The sequence below is a fragment of the Gymnodraco acuticeps genome, unplaced genomic scaffold (assembly GCF_902827175.1).
Source record: "Gymnodraco acuticeps unplaced genomic scaffold, fGymAcu1.1, whole genome shotgun sequence".
In the NCBI taxonomy this organism is placed as follows: domain Eukaryota; kingdom Metazoa; phylum Chordata; class Actinopteri; order Perciformes; family Bathydraconidae; genus Gymnodraco; species Gymnodraco acuticeps.
The window spans coordinates 26,599-39,950 of NW_022990647.1; the positions used below are offsets into that span (position 1 = coordinate 26,599).

Here is a 13,352-nt window from a genome sequence, read left to right on the forward strand (position 1 = left end):
TTTTTCTCCCTGTATATTGTCTGGTCTCTTTTCCCTGTGTTTTCATGTCTGTCGTTAGTTTCCCTGGTGTGTCTAATTTCCTGATTGTTTTCACCTGTTACTCCATGTGTGTCTCCGGTGCTCATCAGTGTCAGTGTCCAACCCTGATTGTTCCCACCTGTGGTCTAGTTACCCTGTGTTTAAATTCCCCTGTCTCCCAGTGTTCAGTGTCAGTTTGTCTTGTCTATTGTCATGGTAAGGTCTATGCTCCTGGTACTCATGAAAGGTTTTTGACTCCTCACTGCGTGAGCGCCTTCATTTTTTGTTCTCTGTTTTTTGTCATCTCGACTAGAGTTTTGGTGGTTACCTTTTTGTTCATTTTTGCCAGTCATGGAAAAATAAAGTATCTTACAATACTTTACCTCTGTCTCCCTGTCTGCAATTGGGTCCAACATCCTAAGTGCCTGAGATCGTAACGGAACAAACTGACCATTATGGACCCAGCAGACTCAGCCCTTTTGATGCTACAGGCGGAACATCTTGGATACTCTCTGGAGTACATTTTTTATACGTGGAAAGGCGCCTCATCTAGACGGGGTAGAGAGGCGTGCGTTGAAGGAGGCACGTCAGGAGGTTGCTCGCAAGCCCTGGCTCTGGAGCTTGTTGCCCGAGTGGCTTAAGGTTTTCTCACGCAGCCCTGAGTGCCAGTCTTCATGTTCTGACCCTTTCTTGGGGTCTGGTCTGGCTTATGGAGGTCCACGGAGCCTTCAGGCGGCTGCTAAGAGAAGGAGTCGCAAAGCCAAGCTAGCAGCCCGAGCCCCAAGAGCCATGGCTCCTGCCCCAGTAACAGGCCCCAGCAGCCATGCCTCCATGCTCCAGTACCGGCCCACGCAGCTTTGCTTCCATACTCCATTACCTGGCTTACACAGCCAGGGTCCAGGCTTCCGCTCCGCACCCAACAGCCATGGTTCCGGCTCCAGTACAGGCCCCAGCAGCCATGGTTCCAGCACCAGCAGCCATGGTTCCGGCCCCAGCAGCCATGGTTCCAGCCTCAGTCCTGGCCCCAGCAGCCATGGTTTAGACTCCAGGCCCCTCGTCTTCGGCCGACGCCAGCTCCCCGTGTCCTGTCGGCGTACCGGCCGACTCCAGCACCTCGTCTCCTGCCCCTGCCCGGCCTCCGGAGCTGTCCGGTCTTCGCCCTCGAGCCCGGTCCCCTGAGTTTGCCCGCTTGTGGTCTTCACCCCTCCTCGAACTCTGTCTTGCCCCCGGGCCGTCCGCCCGAGTTCCCCTTTTTGAACTCTGCCTTGCCCCCGGGCTGTCCACCCGAGACCCCATCCATGGTCTCTCTGCCTTAACCCCCGGGCCGTCCGCCCGAGACCCCTTGCTGGTCCTCTGCCGTGCCCTGGGCTGTCAGTCAAGGCCCGTCCTCCGGACCCCCTCCACCCACCCTGCTGGACGTTTTGGATTTATTTATTTTTGTTTAGGGACGTCTAGTATCCGTCCCTTGAGGGGGGGGGTTCTGTCAGGATTATTATGTCATGTCACGTTTCTATGTCTAGGTGTGGGGTGTTTTTCCGTTCTCCTTGTCATGTTTTCCTCCCTGTATATTGTCTGGTCTCTTTCCCTGTGTTTTCATGTCTGTCGTTAGTTTCCCTGGTGTGTCTAATTTCCTGATTGTGAAGGTAAACTTCTGTTGTTGCAATGTTGAGGTAGAATGAAGGAGTCTGGAACCGTTGTTAGCCAAAAGCACTGAAGAGTTTTATTGGAGAAAGTACAGACAATACGGCCGGGAGATCATCTTAGTTTCACACATGTCCAGTGCTCCACCAGCGATCTCTGAACCAAAAGACACAAAACATCTAACCAACACGAGGAGAGGCGGGCTTCCAGAAAGCCCGCGTATAATCAAGAGCCGATGCAAGACAATGATCTGCTTGTCTCAAGAGATGCTGCCAGGTCAACCCTCGGACATAGGAGAAGCGTTTGACCTGTGACCTCAACCTACAGAGGGGGTCTTTGAGTGACTACAAGCAGATGTTTGCAGTATCACAGACTCTAAGGAACAATAAGAGATTCTATAAACAGATCAGATTAAAATATTCTCTTACAGATTCACTCTTTTATCAATCTATTGATAACCAATTAACATTAGTCTAATAATATTTCAGTCAATACTTAAAATTAATAGGCGTCCTCAGAGTTGGGTGGGCTCAGATACATTCATTACATTAAAAATAGAACAAGATTGAAAAACACTTCAATCACCATGATTGAACACAGTCAATCATAATAAAAATCATCTCTCTTCAGTGCTTGGCATTTTTGTCAAAAGGTACAATAATAAACACATGGGGTACAAAATATTATAGCAAAATATATGTTTCAAAAATAAGATCTTTTATCATTTATCACTCAGTTAATCTCATTCATCAAACACAGATTCTAAATCAGCTTACATCTTAAAGATTTACTTTAAGGCAATTACTTATTAAAAAACACAATTAGGATTATAAGAAATCAATTGAGGTATAATTTAGGATTATGAGAAATCCAATTGAGGTATACATCAGAATCATGAGAGATCCAGCTAAGGTTCCTAGTTTAAGGTATAAATTCGCAGTGATGAATCGATCAATCTGTAAACTGTAAAGTTACAGTGTCCTCAATCTTAACATTACTTTACGTTTACTTCATTACGCTTTATTCAAGAGTAAGGCACTTAGTAATACATTTATTTCATTCAAATACACTTGTTCAAAATCTGAAAAGGAAAATCAGACATTTTATTTGTATCACAACCTGCAAAGGAAAAATCAGACATTTGTCCTTTAATCCAGTGTATCAACTGTAATCAATTATCAAAACATCTGTTCTTTATTCAGAATATCAACTTTAAACAACATCTCAATCGTTGAATGGAGGTACCCACGGGTCGGAGATCACGATGGAGACCCAGGGGTCCGGAAGCTCGGCATTGTACATTAATATTGTGTCCTGTACAGTTGAATGTCCAACTAGCCTTTGTGGGGCCTGGAGGGCAGTCTTGGCAACCCTTCGTATGGCTAATTTAACCACAGTGATCAAACAGATCACTAGGATTAGCACAACCAAGATAAACACTGAAACAGTAACAACAAATTTAACCAGCCCCGCTCCCCAAGATCCAAAAGTTCCACTTAATTCCCCAAATGTAAACCCATGAGTTTCATGCAATTATTTTATTCCCCTGGCAGTATCATGAGCCATGTCCATAACTTCAGGTGTGGCATCAGATATGAAAGAACAGCACTCACTTCCTATCACCTTGCATGTTCCTCCTTGGGCAGCTAAGAGGAGGTCAAGCGCCATACGATTCTGTAGTGCTACTGTCCTAACTTCCTGCAATTCTTTGTGTTCAGCTAACATCGCTGTGTTGGATACATTTAAATGATGTTCTACCACTTTAGACAATGCGACAATTTCCTGCTGAGTAACATAAATACCGTACCAAGGCAAGAATAGGCTAGCTATCTGTTGTCCCTTGGTAATTGACCTGCTGTTCCTTTGTAGAGAGGGAAGTATTGCTGCAATCTCAGTAGCCTCTACTTTACGGATTAAAGGGATTAGGTAGGCTAGATAACAGGTACCATAAAAAACATCATATGGCACACAGCCGTACGCGCGATCCCCACAAACTAAGTAAACTCTCTGTGGGAGGGGAATTCTGGCTATATGTACTCTCACTATGGCATTACAGTCGCTGTGTCCCACATCAGGAGAGGTGTGAGATCCTACTGCATTCTGGAAACAGATGGACACATTCTTCCATTCATGTACAACAATTGGGGGGACATATACTGAGCAGTCACGTGTAGGGGGCTTGCCTAAGGGTATTGGCTGCGTACAGTCATGTATTTTAACCTCAATGGAGTCCACTGTCCTAGAGCCGAACCAGGGCACCACTGTTACCAACGCTTCCACTAACAAAGCGGGTGTGTGTGGTTGCATTGTACATGTTGGACTTGTAAAGTTAGCTGAACAATTAGTCTGAGCTAGAGCTAACTGGAATCTATATTCAAAAGCTAGGTTAACGTATTTCTTCATATATATTAATTTAAAAAACATCAACCGTTTGAAACCGTCAGGCAGGTAATCTTTATTTACTGTATCAACAATGAGAGAGACTAAGCCCTTGTACTGTAAAGGTTTTTCAGAGTCTATTGGGTAGGAAGGAGTGTAATAATCCCCAGCCTCATCGCTAATTCTAGATGCTATGTCATTCCAGTTTACTAAACCGTAATCAGCTTTTGTGAAAGGAATTGGGCTAAACATAGGAGAATGCATTGATTCTGGCATATTTTGGCACAACCAACAGTTGCTAACATTACGTTCATGTGCATAGTCTAACATTAAACTTACTGCAGAATTAGTTTTAGTTTGTTTATAAGGAGTAATTAAGGCCTTTTTTGAAGAATCTACCTCGCCTCCTGATTGTTTAAGTGGAGTAGATGGAACATTTGTTTTGCTATTTGGTCCAGTAACTGTGCATGCAGTATCACCTAGATTGGGAATGCGGTAATCTGGCTTCCGCACTGTACATTTTACCTCCTTCCTTATCAGTGCCTCGAACCGTTCTATCGTGCTACACCACAGTTCTGGGGGCATTTCTTCGATGGTGTTAAGAACCATCCTTACCCCCTCTGGTGCGACCCTGAACCAAGAGTACTGGTTTTCTGGATATAACTCCCATGTTGAGTAAACTGAGAACACAGGAAACACAATAATACAGTTAGATGAGTCACATATTGAACTTGGGCAGTTAACGGCAATAGTCTCTGACTTATGATCAGGGAGGGAGACAATCCTCCTTATTCTCCCTCCTTTTCTCTCTCTTTGTGTCTCTTGCACCATACTGAGTGTCTGTGTGGTGTTTGGATACAACCTGTCCTTGTCGCTAGGCACTTCTTTGCCCGTTGGTGTTGTTTTGCCCTCAGGGTCTGGACCCTGAGGGGTCAAGTCGTCTGCGCTCTTAGATAAGAGCACCTTATTTTCTCCCTCAGATGGGCGAGGTCCCTCGCCACCTGTCGTTGGGATTGTCACAGCTTCATCTAGCAGGGCGTTCTTGGCCAGGTACAGTAAACCCAGAATGCCGATGATGGTGACTGCCTTCACACGCCAGCATCCGGTAGAGGAGAGAGACGACATCTTGAAGCGTGAATCCACTCCGCTCTACCTTGTACTCTCAGGGCTGTTCTGGTCACTATTAATACCTGGAAAGGACCTTTCCACCTGGGAGACAAATAATCTTTTTCAAGCGATTTGATTAGTACATTATCACCAATCTGAAAAGGGTGGGTGGGCTCCTCACCAGGCTGGGGGAGCCTGTCATCCACCTGCCTGTGAAACTTTCTCAACATGTCAGTTAGATATTTGACATAGTTAGTCATGTAATCCTCTGTCCACAAAAGAGTGAGTCTGTGGGGCATTACTGGAGGACTAGATCCTGTGAACATTGGCCTTCCCATCAATACTTCGTGTGGGCTAAGCCCTGTCGTTGCATTTGGTGAGTTTCTGATTGAGCACAGAACTAGCGGCAGCGCGTCTACCCATTTTAGTCCTGTGGTCAACATTGTTTTAGTGAGTTTTTCCTTTATAGTCAAGTTCATTCTCTCAACCTGGCCTGAGCTCTGTGGATGATAGGGAACATGCAATTGCCATTTGAACCCTAACACTGTAGCTAGACTCTGGGTTATCTTAGAAATGAATGCTGGACCTCTGTCACTGTTAATCCCTGCTGGAACACCAAATCTAGGGACAACATCTTTGAGAAGACACTTTACAACTGTTCTGGCGTCTTCTTTTCTGGTAGGGTAGGCCTCTACCCATTTGGAGAACTGGCACACTATTACCAAAAGATATTTGAATCCTTGGCATGGTGGCATGTGCGAAAAGTCAATTTGCATATTTACAAAGGGCCCCGAGGGGGGCGGTAAATGTTCATGCTGAACTGGACCTTTTCTTCTTCTTGTCTGCTGGCATATCATGCATCTATCTACAAGGGTCTGTGTAGCTAGTGTAATGCCTGGAGCAAACCATTGTGACTTTATAATCCCATTCATCCCTCCTTTTTCCTACATGTGATTTGCCATGTGCAACATGTGCCAAAACATGGAGGAATGAACGGGGACAGACCATCCGGCCGTCTGGGTGGAGCCACAAGCTGGACTCAGCGTCAAGTGTACAACCTCGTCTTAGCCATAAATCTTTCTCCCTAACATCAGCGCGGGCTTGCATGTCCGCGACATCATTAAAGGAAGGCAAACAAATGGTTTCTGCGGGTTGTGTCGAGGGGCATTGGAGCACCATAGAAGAGGAGGAAACTGCTGCTTGTTTAGCCGCGGTGTCGGCTAACGCATTTCCACGCGAAATAGGATCATTAGAATTTGTGTGAGCAGCACATTTAACTACTGCTAGCTGTGCAGGGAGCAGGATAGCGTCTAATAGCTCAGCTACTAACGCATGATGTTGAATAGGCTTACCAGCCGATGTTAAGAAACCGCGCATTTTCCACAAGACACCAAAATCATGGCACACACCAAATGCATACCTGGAGTCTGTGAAAATGGTTGCAACTCTACCTTCAGCCAAAATACACGCCCTGAGCAGAGCATACAACTCTGCAGCCTGAGCTGACGTGCCATTTGGCAAGGCTCGGCTTTCTAAAACTTCCCAGTCATTCACAACAGCGTAGCCTGCTAAGTGTACTGTGTCAGACGGCCTGCTCGCAGACCCGTCTGTGTACAGAATCATATCTGAATTAGGGATAGGGGTTTGCAACATATCAGCTCTGGGGGAGGAAGACATGTCAATCGTTGTGACGCAGTCATGTGTTATTTCAAAATCTGGAATTGGCACCAGTGTAGCTGGGTTTAGGGGGGGGGAACGTTTAAGAGTGATGTGTGGACTTGAAAGAATTACAGCTTCATAACCAGATCGCCTTGCTGCCGTCATATGCTGAGTAGCAGAGGTGTTCAGAATATGCAAAACTGCATGTGGGACATGTACTACACAGTCACTGGCCAGTACAATGGGAGAGGATTGTTTTACCACTATCGCCACTGCGGCCACAGCCCGCAGGCATGAAGGCATACCAAGCACCACAGGGGAGAGTCGAGATGAGTAGTATGCAACAGGCCGGAAATTAGAGCCATGCTTCTGCACCAAGATGCCCGTTGCAAAGCCCCCTTTCTCATGGACGTGCAGGTGAAACGGCTGATGGTAGTCAGGGAGCCCCAGGGCAGGAGCAGATGTGAGGGCCTGCTTTAAGTCCTGAAAGGCAGTGTGCATGTCCTCAGACCACTGAACAATGTTAGGGGCAGCCTGCAGAGTGGCAGCACGCAGGACAGAATCCATCGCAGCATACTCAAAAATCCAGTGTCTGCAATAATTTGCCATGCCCAAGAAGGAAAGCATGTCCTTCTTTGTGCGAGGTGGTGGTACTTTGTTCAACAGACAAATCCTTGCTGGCGAGAGGAGACGGTGTCCATCCCTCAGAATGTGACCCAAATACGTGACCTCAGTCTGGCAGTATTGCAACTTGGCCAGGGATGCTCTGTGTCCGCATTCAGAAAGTCTTTTCATGAGCAGAATGGAGTCGATGCGACAGGCGTCTTTATTGGCAGAAGCTAACAACAGGTCATCTGCGTACTGAAGCAAGGTACTACCTCCTGTCAGGACCAAAGTGTCCAGATCTCTCCTCACAGCTGCTGCGTACACAGTAGGCGACTCAACAAACCCCTGTGGGAGGCGCGTGTATGTGATTTGTTTACCTTTAAAAGTAAATGCAAACAGATACTGGCTGTCTGGATGCAGAGGAACAGAGAAAAATGCTGAACATAAATCAATCACTGTGTAGTACTTAGAGTCCGGGGGCAGAGAAGCTAAAATCGAATTGGTGTCCGGCACAATTGGAGCTGTCGGAATGACAATAGCATTAATAGCTTGCAAATCTTGGACAAAGCGCCACTCATCAGGGCGATTGTGTTTAGGTATGGGTAGAATTGGAGTATTACAGGGACTAGTCGTGTAAATTAACACGCCCTGATCAAGCAAAGATTGGATTACTCCTTCAATCCCCAAAATGGCTCTATGGGGCAAATTGTACTGTCTGATAGCTGGAAATCTGGCGTTGGCTTTAAGTGTTACTCGATGTGGAGGCGCTGAGGCAACAAAACCAACATGGTTCTTGTGTTTTGCCCATAATGCAGCCGGTACTTCTGAAAAATCTGAGGGGGGGGCCATACTCTGTGGGGGGGGTTTGGTTGTAAATGAAGGAAAGTGCATTGTGGAAGAGCAATTGGCTCCGCGAGACGCAGCAGGAAATGCTCCCCTCCAAAGTTAATTACGTTAGGCGTGTGTGTGTGTGTGTGTGAAAAAAGTGAGGCTTCTAGCTGGGCCTGGCAGCGGGCTGCCATGGCCCCCACCTCTTTTGGGTTACTGCCTGGCGTAACAGCCACCGTTATGTAGGGGAGGCTTTCTTCAACTTGGAGAAGCTGCTGGGGTGTTGTGAGTCTGATGGGTAAAACACATCCTTGTCGGGAAATGAACAAATATTGTTCACTTGTCAACCGATCTGATTTGTTGCAAAAACCTCTTACTTATTGCGCGTAGTCATCTGACGGATTAAAGGCTGCTGTGCAATGACAATTCAACACAGGTCGCATAAGAGACATTAAAGACGCACAAACCGGAGAAATGCTAGCAATCTTCTGAATCCCTGTTGTGGAGAAAACAGAAATCATATTGAAATCTGGAAATGACCAACAATAAAGGTTGTCTCGCGATGATTGAATGAATTGGACAGCCTGATAGACCTTACTGTCAGGAATTGTCAAAAACAATCCGTCTGAAGTGCAATGTATTGTTGCCTGTAATTTACATAGTAAGTCCCTGCCCATTAAATTAATAGGACTTCCATCTGAAATAATGAAAGAGTGTTCCACGTTTGATCCATTAATTGAAACATTAGTGTTCTCTGAAATGGGTTCGGACATAGAAATTCCAGCAACACCGATGGTTGTGACAAATGTATTGGTTGCTTCACACACTTTCTCCTTAGTACGCACGGCAGACAAGGTGGCTCCGCTGTCAATCAAAATATCTACAGCCGTACCACTAAAATCAACGGGCATAATTGGATCTTCACGCGGGTTATTGGAAAGGCGAATTGTTGTTGCTTGAATGGGTAAATGCTGTGATTCTGACCCTATATCTTCCTGGCACCCCTATCTTCTATTAAATCCACTTTGTTGAGCGTTCTGCCCCTGGTTCTGTCCGTCATAACGTGGAGACTGCATTAATGCCAGATGTCCGGACTGCTGGGGAAGGTTGGGGGGAGGTGCGGGCTGGGAGAAGGGGGGGCTGGGTGAGGGGGGGCTGTGTGTGCTGCTGGACCCCCCACCGCTTACCACATTGTCCTGCCCAGTGATCGGTTTCTCCGCAAACATGACATGGCATCAACTTTTTGGGATTTTTGTTCTGCTGCTGTCTGCTCTTATTATGATAATCCTGTGATCTCCCCTGATTTTGATACTGCTGTGTGTGGTTTTGTCCCTGCGTTTGATAAGCCTGGGTGTTTTGAGGCAATTGTTGAAGCAGTTGTGAAATTCTGGGAGTAAGAAATATTTGGCTCCTATGCAACGCACGCATTGTGGCGATAGTCGCTTTCCAAGATTTAATTTGCCATTCGGGAGTCGACATCATGTAGGCCTGAGCCGTTTCTGGGATTAAATTATGTAACAAGGTCTGTATGGCAAACAAATCATTACCGTCTCTTTTAATTCCCGCATTATTATCCCACACTGTCATGAAACGCTGGATAAATTCTGGGACATTTTCCGCTGGGTCTTGTACACATGCCGTCACTTGTGAGAAATCTGTGTGAGTTTTAGCGCATGCTCTGATAGCCAATGCGGCGACGTTTTGTATCCACATGTCTCGCGTCTGTGTCGTGGGCCAGTCCCCTGCGGCTGTACACTCAGGAAATTTAAACTCGTCTCTGCACGTGGGCCAATCTGCCTTGTATGTTAAGATTATCAGCTGTTTAACATCATGAACCAAACAGTTATAAACTGAACAAATATTAGTCAACCATGACAGATACTCATCTGGACTTTTAGTGGGACTGGGAGCGTGGTTAGTGACATCAATGACCTCAGCGGGTGTCCAGGGTTTGCAAACTGGAACATCTCCTATCAGAATTTTCGGGGCAGTCACACTTTCTTCAGAATTATTATCCTGAGATGTTTGCTTTGTCGTGTACATTTTACGCTGGACATTATTTGGAAAACTGCTGCCGTACGGTGAACCTGGGTAATCTCGTAAAAGGAGTGGCTGAGTGCGAGGAGTGGGGGTCAATCGCGGACTGCCATGTGAAACATTCCCCTCCCCCGCTGCTGCCCTCTGCTCGGCGTGTGCCGATTCTAATTCTCCATGTTGTCCTATCTGATATCTCAATTTATTTTCATTCTTGATAGCTGCAGCTGTTATTAACAGATCATCATCGGAGTTTCTCGCAACGGGATTTGAGAGTTCTGTCGCGGGAATTATCTTCGTACAGAGAGATACAGCCTGCTCTCCGTCCAACAGCCCTGCGTCTGTCAAAATACAAATGAGCTGAGATGGGGTTGGAGTTTTACCTTGTCTTTTAATCCAATCATAAATTATGGATTTTGCAATGTCTGGAACATTCTCACCGTGTCTTTCCCTGAATCTGGACATGTTTTCTGATCTCACATCAAAAGCAGCCTCTAGGCTAAGCAAATGAAAACTTTTTGCACATTGAGAAACTTTATCAATAAGCGCCTTGAGCTCAATGGAGCCTCGCTCGCTGCCAACAGATTTTGCATTTTTCCTTCTTCATAACCCCGCTTTTCTGCAAAGTCATCCAGGCTTTCACACATTCTGTCATGTATCCTTGATCCCATGAACAATTTGAATTAATCTTCCACCAGTTTTAAATGCTTGCCACAACACGGCCATATCAAAACTACCTGTCAGAGGCCAATCAAATCGAATCAATCCTTTCTGATTAATCTGTTGTGAGTGTTCGCAAAGTAACGATGTAAACAGCATAACTTTAGACCAATCCAAAGTTCTTCCGACAATTCCAGACGGCATGTTTGGAGAAAACAAATGCGTGTAGTGGGTTTTCTGCAATCGGGTTTTTTTTAAGTGTCTTTGTGCGTGAAATGGCTTTCCTCTTACCAACTGAATCGTTTGTGGAGGCAGTATTACCCATGTTTAACGGTTAGTACAATAAAACAAACACTGCAATTAGACAAACAAACATGTACTCGCAACAAAATCAGTGCCCTGGCCAAAAAATCATCCAGTTTAATTTAGTCCGAGAATTACGGAAAACGTCAACGGGAGCACTGAAATATCTGTTTAATATGGGCTCTTCTCAGCCATATTCAATCTATTGATGAGCAATAAACTACCTTATTCTCAATCAAAACCACTATGCAAATGTAGTGGTAAAACTGCTCAACCGACCGAGAGCAGCGATTGTTTTAATTAATTCAGTGCTTTTTTTTTGTTTGTTTTTTTTGTTTAAACAACAGCCAATTCAATAATCCGTTAGTTTATTAAACACAGTGTGAACGTAATATTCTGCCACGACCCTTCCCATTTAATAGCTCAATTTAGTTCTTGAGCTTATGGTGTGATTAACAGAAAATACAAGTCTGTGTTCTTAAACATTACTCGTGTGCCGCTCACCACACGGGGGAAGGGAATTCGCCCTCCCTCCTGCAGGCCTGAGCAGACACCCGAAAACGGATTGGTCTGATTTAAACCCGTTGAAATCTCCAGAATTCGGCAATTTGTTTCAATTACAAATCCTCACATTGCTTTTTTTTTTAAACAGAGGTTCCACCTTGCTGATGCTTTCCTTAAGGTCTCTCCGAATATTTGCAGTGTGTGATTGTCCAGTAATTTAATTCTAGAAACCACACACAGCGGAAATCGTTAAAAGTCGATGTTCCGAGGTTATTTATTAGCCCCAAATATTCTTATTGTTTATACATGAGCTGTGCTTGCTTTTGTTGGCACTTGCCCCAGCAGCATTCACAGGAAGAACCGGCCAAGATAAAATCCCCTTTTGACACCGATTCCTCAGGTTATGATTAAGCCTTCAAATGTACAGTGGAGAGACCAAAACAAATTGCACTCGCGCAGTTTCACAGATAATTTTGATACCGTCAATCACAGAGTCTGGTAAGGCAGTTGTTCAAATAGATTTGAAAAAAAGCACTTACCAGCCTTCTGAAGAAATCTCGGTATCCTGTTCGTAGACGCCAAAATGTGAAGGTAAACTTCTGTTGTTGCAATGTTGAGGTAGAATGAAGGAGTCTGGAACCGTTGTTAGCCAAAAGCACTGAAGAGTTTTATTGGAGAAAGTGTTGTGGAAATAATTATCATAAGACGCCAATTAGTAACATACAGGACAAACCTCGATGTCTGTTTACCTTCTTTAAGGACACAGGCGGCTTAGCCAATAATGTTATTGTTCCCATTCTGTGACCGGTCAATACTGGGATACAGATGGTCTGTGTTGTGGGTACACTGGGACACTTCCTTCTCTGTATTTGTGGACTCCAAGGTAAAATCTTCGAGGTCATAAGTGTCCGAGGCAAGTAGCTCTGTGTTCCCACACTGTTTAGGCTATCTCCTCAAATATGTTGTTTACTCTCTGCGAAACCAGTTAGATGGGCTGGCAAGAGAGAGGCTCTCCAGAATTGACGTGGCAACTCTACCGTGAAGTCAGAACCTCTGACTCTTGGACTTGTGATGTGAATCCTCCGGCCGTTAACTCCAAATAAACCATCATGTGTTTGACATCAAAGCTACTGCTCTTCCCGTGTCTCCTTCCTGAGTCGGTGACTCCCACTGCATAGATACACAGAAGTTTCCTTTACAAATTGGCGTTGTCGGCAGGATGCCAACAGATCTTCAGATTGTGGTAAGTGTGATTTTCAAATCTACTTTGGACATTGCCTTATCAGAATCTGTGATTGACGGTATCCTAAAATTACCTGTGAAACTGATCGGCTGCGTTTCCTTTTGGTTAATGAACATTTGGGGATGATAAACCCAGGGAATCAGTGTCTGGGGACTCAGTCCTGGCTTATTTCCTCTGTGTATGCTGCTCGGGACGGAAGTGCCATACAGGCATACACAGCTCATGGTTAGAGATACCTTAAGGAAAGGGCATCAGTGAAGTGGAGCTTCTGTGTGAATTGAAAGCAATGTAAAAGATTTGTATTGGACAAATCGCCGGATTTTGAGGGTCTTAGTGGCTAAGCACAGCAGTTGAAAATAAGCAGCCAAAG

At 45.3% G+C, this 13,352-nt stretch overlaps 1 protein-coding gene across 1 annotated transcript; it reads right to left on the reverse strand.

The window, feature by feature from the left end:
* Nucleotides 1–2,851: 2,851 nt before the first annotated feature.
* Nucleotides 2,852–12,406, reverse strand: LOC117554811. Its single transcript, XM_034229347.1, has 2 exons — nt 12,279–12,406; nt 2,852–5,247 (listed from the first exon to the last, which is right to left on the reverse strand). Exon 2 carries the CDS (start codon nt 5,161–5,163, stop codon nt 3,193–3,195), a length of 1,971 nt encoding a protein of 656 aa, XP_034085238.1. The 5' UTR covers nt 5,164–5,247; nt 12,279–12,406; the 3' UTR covers nt 2,852–3,192.
* Nucleotides 12,407–13,352: the final 946 nt, after the last annotated feature.

Bases quoted from the DNA above. Each gene is read 5' to 3' on its own strand.
- LOC117554811 (XM_034229347.1), bottom strand. From the start codon at position 5,163: ATGTCGTCTCTCTCCTCTACCGGATGCTGGCGTGTGAAGGCAGTCACC.